The following is a 16,176-nucleotide window of genomic DNA, read 5'->3' as shown; positions in this document are numbered from 1 at the left end:
GGTGTGGTGACTAAGGGATATGGTGTAGCCTTTCTAGGTCAAAGTCAGATCAGGCTGCTGCTGTCATTCTGCAGAAGTTTTGCAGCCCTTCCTCTGAAGATCTGCAGTTCTGAAGTCCTCGCTGCCCTTGCTAACCACAACTAAGCACAGACTTTGATTCAGTGGTATAGCTTTTCAGATGCATGCTGTCTTCTTTCCTACTGCTGAGCTGGGCAGTCTCTTGCATAATTACCTTTTATTTGAAGAAGAAAAATAGCTCCAGCTGGCTACTGCTGCTGAATGGGAGATATTACTGTGTGCAAGCAATGATTAGGTGTTCCTGACTGTTTCCTTCCTTGTGCTTCTCTGCTCTCACTGCTTTGCCGGTCCTCTGCTGGTAGCTTCCACGGTAGTCTCTCTCGTGCTCTGCAGTCCGTTACTTAAAACCTTCTGAAAGCAAGTAAAAATTAGGTTTTCTTGCTTGATTCCTTTTGTTTTTTCCCTTTCCCTGTCCTAATGACTCTTGGAATGACTGTAATGCTGGGTGTATCCCTGAGGTGGAGTTGATCTATAGCTGAACTGTCCAACCCAATGTTGTATTTAGCCATATATTTGCTTATTAATCAAGATACTATATAATCCTGAGTAATGCTTTAAGAGTACACATCTATGTTTGTTAGCACAGCATATTATTAATAATTAGTAAGGTCTCTATGTGTTATAAATCTTTCTTTTCAGTCAAGGCCATGAAAGCAGTAGGCCTCACATGGTCACAGCTGGTTCATATTTGAGATATAAATGTAGCCATAGTTCTGTATTTAGAGACTAGTCAAAGCCATGGGGCATTTGATAGTAGTTGGTCCAAATTGACTCCCTGATTTTGCTCTGGCCAGGCTTCAGGGAAAAACCAAGGAGGGAAGAAAGCCAGATTATTTTTCCACACCAGTTGAGTGATGTAAGCTGGTTTGTTTAACACTATATGAGCTGGACCCTCTGACAGCAAAGATGGAGGCCTCCCCAGTGAGGTGGAGGCACGTAGGATTTCCCAGGTACCAGGAAGAGGTCCTCCAGACCTTCACTGTGATCACTTCCCAGCTGAAGTGCAATCTGGATGATGGTAAGTTATTATGCGGTAGCTTGTGATGTATCTCTCTCTAAATCACTCTTAAGACTTTCTTTGTAGTAATGATTAGATGCATTGCTAAGTGTATCCTTTTCATAAGCCATGTTTCTTTTGCACTTTGTTACTGTTCTGCACTATAGTAAACTTACGCACTTATTCTTTGAAGTTGGGTGTCAGTTCCTTACATCCACCCTTGTTCCCAAGGCAAAACAGATTGGCAAAACACTGTATGATAGTAAAAGGCTTGAAGTAAGCACAGGCTTTTGATTCTGCTTGCTGTTTATTGCATTTACTCAAGCTATTGCTGGTGTTCCTTGTGCAAACAGCTGCTGGTGGTTTTGAACTGATCTTTTGTTTCACCTGCCCAGGTGCCCTGTGAGCATGTGGTTGGGGCACTGGGAGTGGTGGGGGCTCCCTGGGTTCTGAGTGTTGGATTGCCCCAGCCTGGAGCACTGGACAGCTCCCTTCCCTGGGGGTGAGGTCAAGCCCAGGCCAGGCCATCAGCCCACCAGCAGATGGGGGACTGGATCAGGCCCATTGAGGGGAACTGTGATCAGATGGCGGTGTAGGAGCGGGCTGAGGCCAGGCTGCGATGTGGGCCCATGGGCAGGCCCAGCTTGGTGAGGCCCATGGCCAGGCAGGGCTGCGGGGAGCTGGAGATGTGCCCTGCTGTGGCATGAACATATTGACAGTCTTTTTTGACACTATAAAATGTAGCTTTCAAAAAATGTGACTAGCTATTTCTTCAACATGCTTATAGTAAACTTCTTATAAGAATGAAATGCTGTACAATTTTAGTATTTCTACTTGTGTACCCTTGCTGATACTTTCAACATACAGTTTTCTTTTTTGGTCAGATTGAGTGCTATGGAAATAAGAGTTTGTCATCGCTTGTTTGCAGATGTCTTCTTGCTGAATTGTAGCCTACATTTAAAACTTGTCTGAGAAAAGCAGATAACCTCCACCAGTCCCTTCTCCATCTATATCTTTTCTTTCTCCTTTATGCTAAATAGGAATTGGTATATGAAGAACTTTATTCATCTAATTCATGTGCCAGAGATCATATGGCTTACAGCAACAACAGAAAGTCTGAGACATTTTCCATGCTGATTTTATGTAGTGGCATAATAAGACCTGTTCTTTGCTGTTGACTGTACATAAAGGAAGAAAGTTAGTAGTGCTATATATTAATCTCATTATGAGTGCTATGTAAAGCAAAGGGTTTGGTGAAAATATTTTCTCTCATATACCACAACCACTTGTTCCTTTTGGGAGAAATTTGCTTGCTGATTTGTTATTTAAGGTAGACAGAAAGTGAGGTAATCCTAGTATTGTTTCTCCTAGCTCTGAAACTAGATTGATCTCAAACTTATTGGGAAGAATGCAGTGGGAATGTGACAGAATCACTTTTCTGAACTCAGCAGTTACCAGTTGATGGATGTATTGGTGTATTGAACTTGGATTGATGTGATCTCTAGCTGTTACATTCTGTACTTTTGGTTTTTTTGTCAGCTGACAATGCCCCTAATAGGCCTGAATTTTACCCAGTACTATGTTGATGACTTTGATGCAAAAGTAGAAGATCAAAGATGGCAGGGAGGTAGTGATTATAGCTTTTTAATTATTTTTATATAAAAATAAGCATACAGTTTACTAAGGAATTAGTTACATGCATCATACAGTGGTGCTAAAGTCTTATATAACCAGCTCAAGTTACATCTATTTCTCAGAGTTGTTAGCCTTAGTTTGGGCTACATCTGTAGCTCAGATGAATAAAGGCGTACATTTGTTGGTCAGTTGCTGTAGGATTTTTCCAGATTATTGAACATTTCAGCTGCATGTCTCTTTTTGCATTTGGTATGAAAGCTGTGAGAAGGGTCTTTCTTCTGCAGGATTGAACAATATCTAGGTCATTGAATAAAGACCAGAGATCCCCTTAAATGAAAGTGAAATGTAATATATTTGGGCTTAAATAAAATAATTCAAAGTGAGGAGTTTCTGACAGTGAATTTGGAACTGGTTTCCAGTTCCGTGGATTTCACTAGGGTGTGAGTACTTAGCTTCCATTAATGGTTTGAAGTGCCAGGTTTTCTTCACTGGAATACAAATTAGATACACCTTAGAGTAGTGTTACAGAAGCAAACCGGATGGGAAGGAGGAAGTATTATGTTAGAAAACAATGAGCCAAGTGCAAAGGAGGATACTGTGATTACAGAGGGTGGGGGAGGAGAACACAAGTGCTCATCATAAGTAAATTTGTCTCTTTTGAACTGGTTGATACTGGGATTCTGGGCGTTTTGGGGGTAGACAAAAATAAATCTTTTATTTACAGAGGAAAGAGCCAAACCATGTAATGGTTACTCCTCCTAAGTTAGCATAACTTCACTGATGTTATTTAGAGTGTGTAATGAGACTTATTTAAAAAATTAGTCGACTAACAAAACTGTCTAAATGAAAACAATCTACTGCTTCAAGGTTTGATGTCAAAACTGAATAATGCTTAAAGTTATTTCTTTCAATTTCTTTATCTGTTAATAAACAGTATCTGGGCCTTAGTTTAATTTTATGTTTCAAGAAACAAATAATAGTTTTTGTAGCATAAGAACTATGAAAGTAAACTCTAAAGCCAGAAACCCAAATATTTAGAAGTTACAGACTTTTACACTTCATAACCAGGAAATTAAATCTTCATTGGCAAGATAGACTTCTTCCTAAACAAGTTATTCAAGTGTCACCAACATCCACATTTTCAGTTTTAAGAAAATAGTATTTAGAAAAAAGTGATGCAGTAGCATGACTGTCACGCTTTATCTTGTGCATACAAAGTGAAACCTGAATATTTTTTTTGAAGAGCGAGACATACTGAAGGAATTAATTCATAAACAAAACATCTGTCTCCCAAGCAATTTTTTTGCTGGGATTGGAATGAGTCATGGGTTTGGGAACTCTGCTGGTCTCAGCGCAATGAGATCACCATAAGACTTAAGGGGTTTCACTGTGCTTTACAGAAAAGAAAAAATATATTGTGACACTGGTAAAACTTACCTTTTTTCTACACGCTTGCACATGGAAACCTACTTTTGAGCCTTTACGATACTAGAAACTCTCTCCCAGGGGAGCAGATTTTTTTATTCCCCATTAAACAGATTGTAGGGACTTGGACAAAACTTTCTATACTACTAAAAGTTAAGAGTCTGAATGCGATTAGAGGGAATAAAGAATATACTTGAAAAGCAGTATTATGGCACTAGAAGATGAAAAATTGTCCTTAGGCACAAGAGTGTGTCACCATTAGGACATGAGAGTGTGTCACTGAACTGCTTTCGACATCTTTCTGTGTCATGCCCTTGTCTAGCCAGCCCCTGGCATAGTTGTAGTCCAGTTTGGTACAGCCCAGTCCTGGATTTCACCACACCCTGACCTCACTCCATAGTATGACCTTTGTGGAGCAGTGCTTCTGAGGGAAGGCTTGGCCTCCACTGGCACACATATTTCTGCAGTAAAAGGAACAAGCAATTCAGCTCCTGAAGGAATAGCTTTGTCTTGTTTAGACACTGCCCGTTTAAAAAAAAAAAAGTAAAAAAAGTCTTAGGCTCTGAGGATCAGGGTTTGGCATTTTGTAAGTTCAGTCCGTTGTTGGGAGAGGCAACAGCTTTTCTGTTGGATATCTGAAACCTAGTCAGGGATGGTGCCATCTTCTTTTGCAACCCCAATTCATATCCATTACCAGAGAAGAATGAAGTGTCTGGGTTTGAATCTTTTGCAGGTGGTGTGTTTTGCTCACGTCCTTAGGAGGAGCCTCTTTCCTGGCTCCAAGCATCTATGATTGCACTCAGGTGGGTGAGATGTACTTTTTCAGATAGTCTCAGCCTAGCGGTCAGGTTGAAGGAGAACTAAAAATGAGTTTAATATTCTTGTACCTGGATGCAAAGCAAGGAAGTGAGGGCATGTATTCTTTTACGTGCCCAGAAGAGGCATTTTGGACTAGAATCTGTGTTAAGTCGATAGCCTTGAAACAATGGGTTTACTTTTCCACTTTGAAGTCACTGAGTAGGGATAACTCTCAGTGAAGTTCTCCAGTTTGCAGCCCCTTTGCCTAGAAATGGGAAATTATTATTTATGAAACAAAATAATGTAATAACTGTACAGAGACACTGAACTGTCACCAGCATTAGCTGTTTCGCTTCTTGTTCGCAGAATAAACTCTAAGAATGAGTGCCGGTTACAGGAATTGCAACATTGTATCAGTGTGTAACAGAGGTAGAGTTGGTTCAGTGTTTTGTAGAAAGTATTCTCATTTTAAAATGCAATTCAGAAGCATCAGACCAAAGCATATTATGCTTATCCTGTACATATCCTTGACCATATCTGCAAGTGTGTTGTTTGTTTGTTTGTTTTATATTTTGAAAGAAGATTATTTTGTTCCCAACAGGCCTATCACTTGACAAGATTTCTTCCCACCATCTCAGTGTTTGATGGAAATTTTCTAGCTGTTAAAATTGAATACTTTTATCACTGATCACTGATTGTAAATTACTATGGAAGTATCAAAAGAGAGGAAAAAGCCAGTAGTTTTCTTTCTAGGTTATCTCAGATTTTTCTCAGAGACTGAAAAACAAGTCATTCATAAAATAAAAAAAGGCACAAAACCCCAAAAAATTTCAAGCATACATGGTCTGTTTGGCTTCTTTTCCCCCTGGATTCTGTCAGGAGAGCAGAGCTAAGCAATCAAACATAGAAGAGACCAGAAGACATGGATAGCATTTTTAACAATTCCGGAGATGATAACATCCCTTGAATAAAACACTGGAGCAGATATTTTTTCTTTTTTTTCTTTTTTTTTGTGTAATTTCTTAAGTTTGCAGAATTCTCTGCAGTTTTGCAAGCTTTATGGAACTTGCCCATTTTGAAGGGAGCGGTGCTCGTAGCTGTTCGGGGGTTTCTCAGAAGAAGTATGCAGCATTTCAGAAATGCATTCAGCTTCTGTTATTTGCCAGAAAGAAAACTGTATTTAGTTAACTGCTGCAAAATATCAGGATACTGCTAACAGATGGTTTATTGTTTTTACGTAGTTCTTGTTTTCCCTCAAGAAAAGCATTCGTGTAATATTTTATAGAGGTGTGTCTGCTCTTACAGAGATTTTGATATCCCCAGAGCCACATATATTTCATTCTTAAAAGCATTATGCATTTTACTAGTAAGTTATTCTGCTCAGGCATTGGAAATGATTGAAAAAACCTATTTATGCTTACTGGAGAAAGTTGATTCACCATGGATGGATGAAATAAAATGCTTTAATCCCTTGATGTTATGTCTTATTGTATTATCCAAATGTATTGCTATGTTTTTGTACTCTTCCCCAGCATTAAAGTAATATAAAGGAATGTAATGACAGAGTTTACTTTTTTTTTTTTTATGTGGGTGTAGCACATTTCAGTTCAGAAAATTGAAAATGTTTAGCCTGAGAGACCTGACTTGGTACTTGGTTCCCTCCTTCTTTTTTGAGATATTTCATTTAGTGGATGACTGTAATGTGCAGAAATGTGCAATTTGTACCAATACCAGTTGCATGAGGAGGAATGGAAATGGAACTGTGAGGATTTGTAAAACATGATTTCAGAGCTACTGAAGTATGCTAGTAGGAGAAAGCATGTGACAAGGGTACTATGTGCTAGCTGTTAGCTGAAACAGTTTTTGGTTCTTTTTCTTTAAAACACCTTCAGATAATACTGTAGGAATAACCTGTCTCTCTGGTAACCTGTACACTAAATTATGAATCGTTTTAACGTGTTTCTTTCAATGATCAGTACTTAATAAGGCAAAATCAGGTTCCTGTGAGATGTCTTGCCAGAGTAGCTGACATGACTTAGCACATTACACTTATGTGAGCTATACTGCAGTAATAACATTTCATCATATTATTGTACATTCCTATATGCAACAGGTTCTGGTTGCAGTGTAACAGAGCCTAACTTCCTACCTACCCTTTTACTACCCCTCTCTTTAATCCAACAAATAATGGAGTTGGTATACCAAGAAATTTTCTTTTGTCTTGAGATGCATTTGTCCTTACCAAGGAGATGCCCCATATGAACTCCCATTTTACCACTTTTTATGCCATTTAGTTCTTTGTTGCAAGTTTTGATTTTGAAAAATTTTGTGTAGATTGGCTCCATGCCATGTCTTCAGTCAGCTGATTTCAATATTTGATGAAAGTTCCTGGCATTTCAGGTTCTTTAAACTGCAATTTTATGATCCTTTTAAACTAACACTGCTGGTGCCTAAGGAAGCTTAATCTTACCCCGTGCTCTTCCTTCCCATGTGCTGACACACAGCTGTGGGGTGCCCTGTGTCAGGGAGTTGATCTGAATAAAACCAAAACAAATTACTTTTTTTTTTTTTTTTTTCAAACTAGATTAAAACTGGATTAATTCTCTTGTCTAGTTCACTGGAATACCACAGAAGCACTTATGCCGTCATAAGGAAGAAAAGCACAAAGGGAAATCAGTAATTTCTACCGGTACAAATGGTTAAGGTGGTCAGAAGTTAATTGTGAAACAACACAGACTACTGAAAGCAATTTTGCATGTTTCAAACTTCAGTCCTTAAAACTAGTTCCCCTTTCCCTGGGGGACATGGGCTGCTCCTTGTCACAAATATTCTTTAATTTCATTTTTTTAGTGATTTTTCTTTGCTAAAATATTGGACAAACAATGGAACAAACAGAGATAACTCAAACACAACTTCAAACCAGTTCATTTGTTTTTGTGATAAAGTTTTAGGCCATATGAGTAAGTTGGAACTGGCAGAATATGTGAACTTTAATGATACCTCTGATACTGTTTCACGTGATATTAGTCATGAGAGAACTAAGGAAATTAAGTTCGTGTGGAAGTCGCGTAAGATGTAGGAACATACAAATGATTGTAGACGTGTATTCTAAGAAGTTGGTATCTTTCTAGTTCTAACTGGAGGAATGAAAGTAGGCTGTGTTAGGTCTCAAAAAATTTTAACTGCCTAAAGGCACACAGAATATATACCACAGAATATATATCAAGGTATATATTGGTGATGTTAACCTAGAGAACTGCAAGTGTTATAAGACAGGATTGGAATTTAAAATTATCTTACAGTAGGAGAAATAGTCCTAAAGTAGTAAGTAAGAAATCCTCTGTTAAGTTGGAATAACTAGTTATTTGACGTCAAAAGTCTTTTTTTTTTTTTTTCCCACAAAAATATTGAAGAACATGGTAGATGTTGAACTGGAGCTCTTGGTTTTTGATGACTGTCTGTGTGTGGCAGTAGCTGTATAAGGAGTGTTCACTCTACGGTCTATAAAGTGTCATAGAATATCTTGAGTTGGGAGGGACCCATAAGGACCACAGAGTCCAACTCCTTGGTCCTTTCAGGACTACCTAAAACTAAACCATGTGATTAAGAGCATTGTCCAGATGCTCCTTGAACTCTCTCAGACTTGGTGCTGTGACCACTTACCCGGGGAGCTTGCTTAGAGACCAACTAAGTAGTTCTTTCAGTTGACTCTGGTGCTATAAATGAAGCTGTGAGGAGGATGGCATTTCAAAAATGATGTAGGCCAATGGGAAACAGTCTGGAGAGCGGAAGTGTTTGGAGGAAGAAATCTGTGAGGAATGGCAGAAGAAACTGTTCCTCCTGCAAATGGAAGTCTAATGGTGGATATAATAACTCATCATAAGATCTAACCACGTCTAAAAGGTCATAAGAGTTAAGCTGACCTCTTAAGACTTTTAAGAAAAATAAATTGGAAATGTGACTCTCTACAAATAACTCTAGATCATGATTGCATTTTTTTTTCCAGTAAATCCTTTTAAAAGTTCTGAACCCATTTTGGTAGGAAGTACCAAAGTTGCCTTGGTTTTTTAATGATTTTGTGCTTTTTCCAAAGTTGTACTAGCTATTTGTTTGAGATTACAGCAAATACAGAATTTTGATGATCAGTAATGACTGAAGTAGTTTAAACACTTCAAGCAAGTAAATACCAGACAATTACTATAATAGCAAAAGCTGTACTTTTTGGCAACAGTGTCCTGCAATGATTTCCTAAAGTAGATGTCCTCTTTCAAGATAGTGGCTTTATTAAAACCAGATTTGAGTGCTTGCTAGAGTTTCAATTCCATCCAACAATAGTAGGTTGCTCAGATGATTTCACACTTCAGGCAGCATTTCAGTGGTTAGACTGTCCTGTGAGCCCATCCCTGTTTGTGATTAAACTAAAGATCCTTGAAAACAGCAAGGTTTAACATACTGAACATTTTGTCTTCTTTTGGAAAACATAACATGCTCTTCCTTCTCTTGCTTTGTATTTCATTTCTCCTTTCTGACTTGCTCCTATTTGAATTCTGCATGCTGAGGATTAGTTTCCCCACTTCCTTCTGTATACCTATACCTCAACAAAGATACCTTAAATCTCCTTTTTTCCACTTATTTGCATAGAGTCCTATAAAATATGTGGATATAAAGTGGATGTAAGTTAGCCACTTTCTGGCTCTCTGCCTGGAAACAGTCTGAGATTCCAGCTGATGAGAAAACAGTCCAATTTTTTGTTACTGAACGTATGGGATCCATGAGGGAGTCAGTTTAATTCACCTGGTTTTATTTAATATTCTTTTTAAGAAATTGCCTTTAATTGCTGTCCTCTCACACACTCTCAGAGGAATAGTCAGCTGTTCATAGGAGGAGTTTTTAGTGATAGAAATGTGATGGAAAAGAACTGTAGTAGAGAAAGATGTGAGAAGATGCAAATGAGCAGCACATTGCAGGCACCTTTTCAAATCCACACAGGAATATTCCCTCTCAGTGTTTCTGTTGTGTACTGGGAGCACAGTGTAAATGCTGACATCCTGTTCCATAATGTGGTGGATGGAGTGAAAAATCACAGGAGGAAAATGGGATCTTCTTTGTTCAGACAAAATCATCATTATAATAACTTGAGTGGAATTAAATATGCAGGACAAATCACGTGAGGTGGGAAGTGCAGTCTCTCTTTAAGGACTCTTAGATTTACTGAAACCTTTATACCCCCCTTCCTTCAGAGGGATAAATGTTACAAACAGTAATGCATTGTCTCAGAGTGTTCAGAGATCCTCCAGTAAAAGTCTCTTCTTTAAGGCATTTTTTATTCGAGTATAGGGGAAAAAGTTTGTGTTCCAGTGCGTGAGTTCATATGGGCCATGAGTGGAAACTGCTGATGAATTTGTCCTGGAATGTGTGCCAAGAAAGAACATTACTGTGTAAAGAAGTATGTGTATACTACATGAAGTTGTGCTTGTACAGGGAGTGAGTTTTTTGTATGAGAATAGGGGTTTTGTTGGAGAATGTGAAAAATTGAGATTTATTTGTGTTCCTTGAGCAAGTCTTCCTTATTTTTTTTTTTTTTAGTAAAACTGACAAAGATTGTATTATGTCCCCTTGTGAAAAAGAGGAATATTGGAATGTGTTACCTATTTAAGCAATGGTCTTTTGCATACATCCACTACTAAATAGGGAGAAGGTTGCTTATTCAAATTCAGCTGCTGATTTTTTGACCTATGAAAAATGATTTCATCCGAACTACAATGATAGCTCAATCTCAGAAGTCTGTTTGTACACAGGCACAGTTAGTTGTTTTCTTCTTTAAATAAACAGGCTTCTCTGGTTTGTGTTAGCGTCAATTTTCACATTAGATTTGGCAGTCAGATCAAGTACACACTGTGTTAGATTAATTACTTGAATATGGTATCTGAAGCTGCTGTAAACCTAAGTACAGGAACAGAAGGATCACAACCTCCGAGGCACAGTCAGTGCACGCTTTAGTTGCAGGTTCCAGTTACAGTGTTTGGTATATACTGTGCCTGTGTACAGCTTCTGGTTGATATATATAAAATCAGTTTAATTACAAAGCCAGTGACAGCATGCAGCAGTAAACTGCAATATTTGATTTTCTATATTGTATCTTCTGTGCCTGCACTGAAGCAGGAGTTTTAATTTGTCTTGGATACCATGTTGAGCTAGACTTTATTTAAAGTTTTATTTGCATGTTGATTGTGCATAAAAGCACTTGAATAAGAGACAGTGATGAGTGTATATAGAGAGAGTTATGTTATGAAATCTCCTAGGTTTTGCATTTATTTTAGTTATTGCATGTGGCTGACATTCTAGTTTCATGCTGTAAGTTGCAGTGCACAAATACAGTAAAATGATTTGGGAATCTATGAAACTGTATTTGGATAGTGTCTCTTGTTTGTTTGACTTGCCTGTTGTTCAGCAGTCTTATCAAATGCAGTGAAACCTCTTGCTTTTAATATTCTTAAAGTGAACCTTGAAGTACAGTATGTAGGTTTGGAAGTTATAAACCCATAACATTTTCTGATACTGCAGGTAAGGAAAACTTTTCGTTCTCTCTTAATCCAGGAAGCCTTTATATCACTGAGTGTATCTTTGGAGTCATACTTTATCTTGCAGTCTATGAACATTAAGAAAACGTCTGAAAACATCTATTCAGCAACTTGGATTTAGCAGCATCAGGTTGTTGCAATCTGGAAAGCACTTTTTCAGTTGAACATCACTAGAGTATATTTTTACCAGACAGCATTTATACATGTTTTCCAAAAAGCTGTTTATTGAAAATTCATTAAGCATGTGAAGGTCTAGGATTGAAATTATTATTGCAAAAATTATCAATCTCTATCTCAGTCAGGAGGAGGTTTGTGTATTTAAACCCATTGTCATTTACAGTGGTCTTGAATTAAAAAAAAAAAAAATTCAACCCAAAAACTAGTTGTAATGTGCCAACAGTTTATGTGCTGGTATAAGTTATTCTTCAGATATTTCCATAATACAGAAGAGGAGAGAAGTGGAGGATAATGAATGCAAAACCAACCTTTTCTAAATAACTACCAGGTAAACTTATTATTTTGATTGTGTTTTTATTCAGTGTATTTGTTGTTAAAGGACAGGTAATTTACATGTCAGGAGTTATCTTGTCAGGAGCTGCTCATTCTTTTCTTCCTTTGAAATTGGTCTGGATTTTTCTTTTAATGGGGCCAATTTTTAAATGCAATTGATTTCTTTAAAGGTGCACATAAAATGACGTGTCAGAATTCAAATACTTCTGTGGTGGTTAACTGAGGTATACTGTTACAGATTATTTTGGCAAAGGATTCTGTTTGCATCCCAAAATTAGTAGGTGGTGAATTTGGTTTGTATTAAGTTGTGCTGTCTGACACATCCATGAAAACTTCCCCCCCCGTCTCATTTTTTTAAAAATAAGGGATTATCATAAATAGTGGCAACAAAATGTTGAGACTGAAAATGCTAAGTACTTTTCTGGTAGTATGCACACTGAAAATAATGACTCTCTTGGTTTCATAATCTAATGTGACTGCAATTTATTTATATTTATTTAAAAGTGTGGCAAATATCAAATGATCCCACAGACAGAATTACTGGCTTCAGTAGTTCAGACCTGAAGATGATCTTACTGATACTAAGACAGCTAAGGATGTCAAAAAGATATCTCGACTTGGAAGTCTTTAATACAGAAATGTGGAATTTAATGTATGTATATTGAAGTGTCATTATATTTGAACAATAGAGGTGACATTCAGCAGTTTCCATGAGTGTGGCCTGTGTACGTAGTATAAGATTTCAATTCAGAACTAACTGGAGTTACAGCTGTGGTGCTGTTTACACAAAGAACCTATTAATGTCCCCTGTGTCCCCTCTGAGATCTTTCTCCTTTAGTTAGGCTCCTCTGTAAGCAGTGGTCAGATCGATCTTTATTTTGCAGGACACACATGAATAAGCAGTGTCCATCTTTCTTCCCTCTCTGTTCTCTCCAATAATTTTTTTCTCTCCGAATGTCTCTCCTAAGTTGACTCTGCTGTTTCCTTACAAAACACATTGAGGAACTGACCTGGGTCAAAATAACTTAGCAGAAGAGTAGAGGTGTGGTTTTGTGTGCCTTAACCCTGATGGTTTCTCTGACACTGTTTCCTGTGCAGGTGTGCCCAGTTTGTAATTACAGAGGAATTGAGGGGATGAGGTGCTATAGCTGCAAGAGGTGCAAGAGCTGAGCAATCAAGTACTGTCACCAAGAGCAATGCTTCTGAAGGAAGCATATCTTCCAGTCTTACCATATCTGAAGTTTTCTATAGCTTCTTTGAATGTGGTGGTCTACCAGCACAACCACAGTGCTCCTTCCCTATGCCCTGGTAGTGTTTTCCCTCTCTGTGTGGGACATAGATCTGAGTTTCTCTCCAGTTATCAGAGGGGGAATTAATGAAGCTTTTATGCTGCATGAAGTTGCAGGGTGTTTCTCTGAGAAGATTTTGCAACAAATTTTAGTTCTAGTGTGAGTGGCTTCTGCCCCAAATAAGCCTAGCTAGTTTAAGTAAACTTAAATGTGGAGAGCAACTTCAGTGAAGATACTTGAATACTTTGAAAATTCTGCCTCTAAGAATATGAAATTATCTTCTAAATTCTTTGAGTCATTAAAACCTTTATTTGAAGCTCAGGGATTTTAGTGCCCATGTAAATTAACTGGACTTTCGCATACTTCAGAGTTTCTAATATTATTTTATATTTATGATTTTATTTTAGAAAGCAGCAGTTGGCTATACCTGTGATCTACAATGAATGCCAAATCTGCAATCAGCAAAGAAATTTTTGCCCCTCATGATGAAAGGATGCTGGGAGCTGTTCAAGTGAAAAGAAGAACAAAAAAAAAGATTCCTTTCCTAGCTACTGGGGGTCAGGGTGAATATTTAACATACATCTGCCTGTCAGGTAAGATTAATGACTTAGACATCTAGTGATCTGTTTAGGCTTACTTAGATTAACTGATTAGATGTCATCTCTAGCTATAAAGAACTGGGTGATTTCAATCTTAAAATAATGTAATTAGAGAATTATAGCACTTATACCTTTCATCTTGCAGAACCACATGCTCAAGGCTATTAATATTTATACAGTGTAATAAATTGAACAGGTGATTTCATTGTTTTTAAAAAACTATGCTGTGTTCTCTCACAGCATAGCTGCAGAGTATGAACAAATAGAGTATTTGGTAACAGTCTTTCCGTATTGAAATTAAGATATTTCTTAGAAGGATGAACTTTTCAGGATATTAAAATGGCATACAATGTAATTTTTTTATGCCATGTTTCAGTGTCTGACAACTGAGCATGTGTGAATACCTTTGGCATTCTGTGGTGATTTAGTCACTTAGGTTTTTAGGCATATCAGTTGCTCCCTTTGAGTGTGTGCATCTTGCTGGAAGTACAACTAGTGGTCAGAGGAAGAAGTGCTCTATGAATCTCAGAAGACTGCAATTATTTTTGGACTAAATGAAGGACAGTGCTTCATGGACTCTTTAAAATTTTACTTTTTTTAAACTATATTAAAAATATCAAAGCATAGGAAGTAAACCCCAGTGACTCTACATCGCACAGTGCCCACAAAATGTACATTTATTGAATGTTATTGAATGAGATGTTATTTGTCTGCATATATGCAAATGCTTATGTTAAAATACAAGCTGCAGAGAATATGCACATACATATTGAGGTCAGTGACACAAAACAGAAGACTTCTCATTTTCAGCTGAGTGTTCTGCTTGTCATTATAGGATCACAGCATCATAGAATATCCTGAGCTGGAAAAGAGTCACAGGGATCATTGAATCCAACCCCTGGCCCCGCACAGGGTAACCCCAAAAATGGCACTGTCTGAAAGCATTTCCTAATGCTTCTTGAACTCCAGCAGGCTTAGTGCTGTGACCAGTTCTCCTGGGGTGCCTGTTCCAGGGCTTTAACACCTTCTGAGTAAAAAACTTTCTCCTGATATCCAACTTAAACCTTCCCTAACACAGTTTCATGCCATTCCCACAGATCCTATTAGTGGTCACGAGAGAGAAGAGATCAGTGCGTGACCCTCTGCTTCTCCTCATGAGGAAGCTGTGGACCGCAGCTGAAGTCTCCCCTCAGTGTCCTATTTTTTAGGCTGAACAAACCAAGTGACCTCAGCCATTCTTCCCATATACAGAGCTTCAAGGAAGGGTTTAAAAAATTGATTCAACTAGGCTGTTCCCTAGACTTGTGGTTGGCACACTCCGTTGGATGTAAGGGATTGCAGGTTTCAATCCTCTCAAGTTACAGAGAAAACTGAATCTAGGTCTCCCATCTCTTAAAGAAATGTTCAAATCACTAACCTTTTGAAGCAAAACTCAATTCTTCTTCCTTTGGAAATCCAGTTTTTCAAATGTCAGTCCAATTTTTTTTCTAAGTCGTCTTCCTGTAAATCACGTTCTAGATTTGTGCTGTAAGTTTTGGAATATACAGGTGCTTGATACCCTTGTTCATGATTGAAGGTTAGAGATGCCATCTGTGCTTATAATTTTCTCTAGACTAACTCTATTCAATAGGTGGTGTGTGTGTGCTTTTATTTTATTTTGTTTTTTAAACTGCCATTCTGGAGAACTTAGCCCTTCCTCAGCTCTCGCACCCCATATTGATGTGTAGTAGCCATCATGGATTTTAGGACATTGAATGATCTCGAATTCATCTATTGTTTTTCTGCAACAGGATAGCATGTTTATGAGTAAGGAAGAAACAACAGATGCCCTGACTTGAGCAGAGTTTGTCACTGATGATAAGGAGAAGCATTCAAGATCTAAATAAAATTACTATGTGGCAGGCACTGAAAAGCTTCATAGTGGTATTGCAAGAACCCTCACACATGGCTCACTGTTAGTGGGGTTTTTCATGGATCTGAGACCAGGTTTTTTATGTATATTTATAGATTATGTTATGAAAAGTACAGTATGATTGATAATTTCAGTAGGCAACGAAGTAACTAGGGAGAGGACTGCCTGGCTATATTTGTTTGATGTCAGTATTAGAAGTCCAAAGAATCTGATTAGAAAGATGATGCAATTCAATAAGGTCAAGTGCAATTAGTTATTTACTTGGGAATCATCAAAGGCACAAAACCAAGCGTTAGGGAGAAATGGTTTCTGCCACTGTGTTTAAAAGAAATTGAGACAAGGATAACCTGAT

General features: G+C 37.9%; 1 protein-coding gene across 1 annotated transcript in view; it reads left to right on the top strand.

The window, feature by feature from the left end:
* Positions 1–16,176, top strand: part of STXBP6 (syntaxin binding protein 6) — a 99,454-nt gene that overhangs the window by 18,820 nt on the left and 64,458 nt on the right. The window contains exon 2 of the mRNA XM_032691411.1: positions 13,721–13,906. Within this exon, the coding sequence (XP_032547302.1) occupies positions 13,753–13,906 (154 nt within the window). The 5' untranslated portion in view covers positions 13,721–13,752. The remainder of the gene's footprint in view (positions 1–13,720; positions 13,907–16,176) is intronic.

The sequence above is a fragment of the Chiroxiphia lanceolata genome, chromosome 6 (genome assembly GCF_009829145.1).
Source record: "Chiroxiphia lanceolata isolate bChiLan1 chromosome 6, bChiLan1.pri, whole genome shotgun sequence".
NCBI lineage: Eukaryota > Metazoa > Chordata > Aves > Passeriformes > Pipridae > Chiroxiphia > Chiroxiphia lanceolata.
Note: the sequence above shows the minus strand (reverse complement) of the source record. Positions and strands in the feature narration are given on the sequence as shown.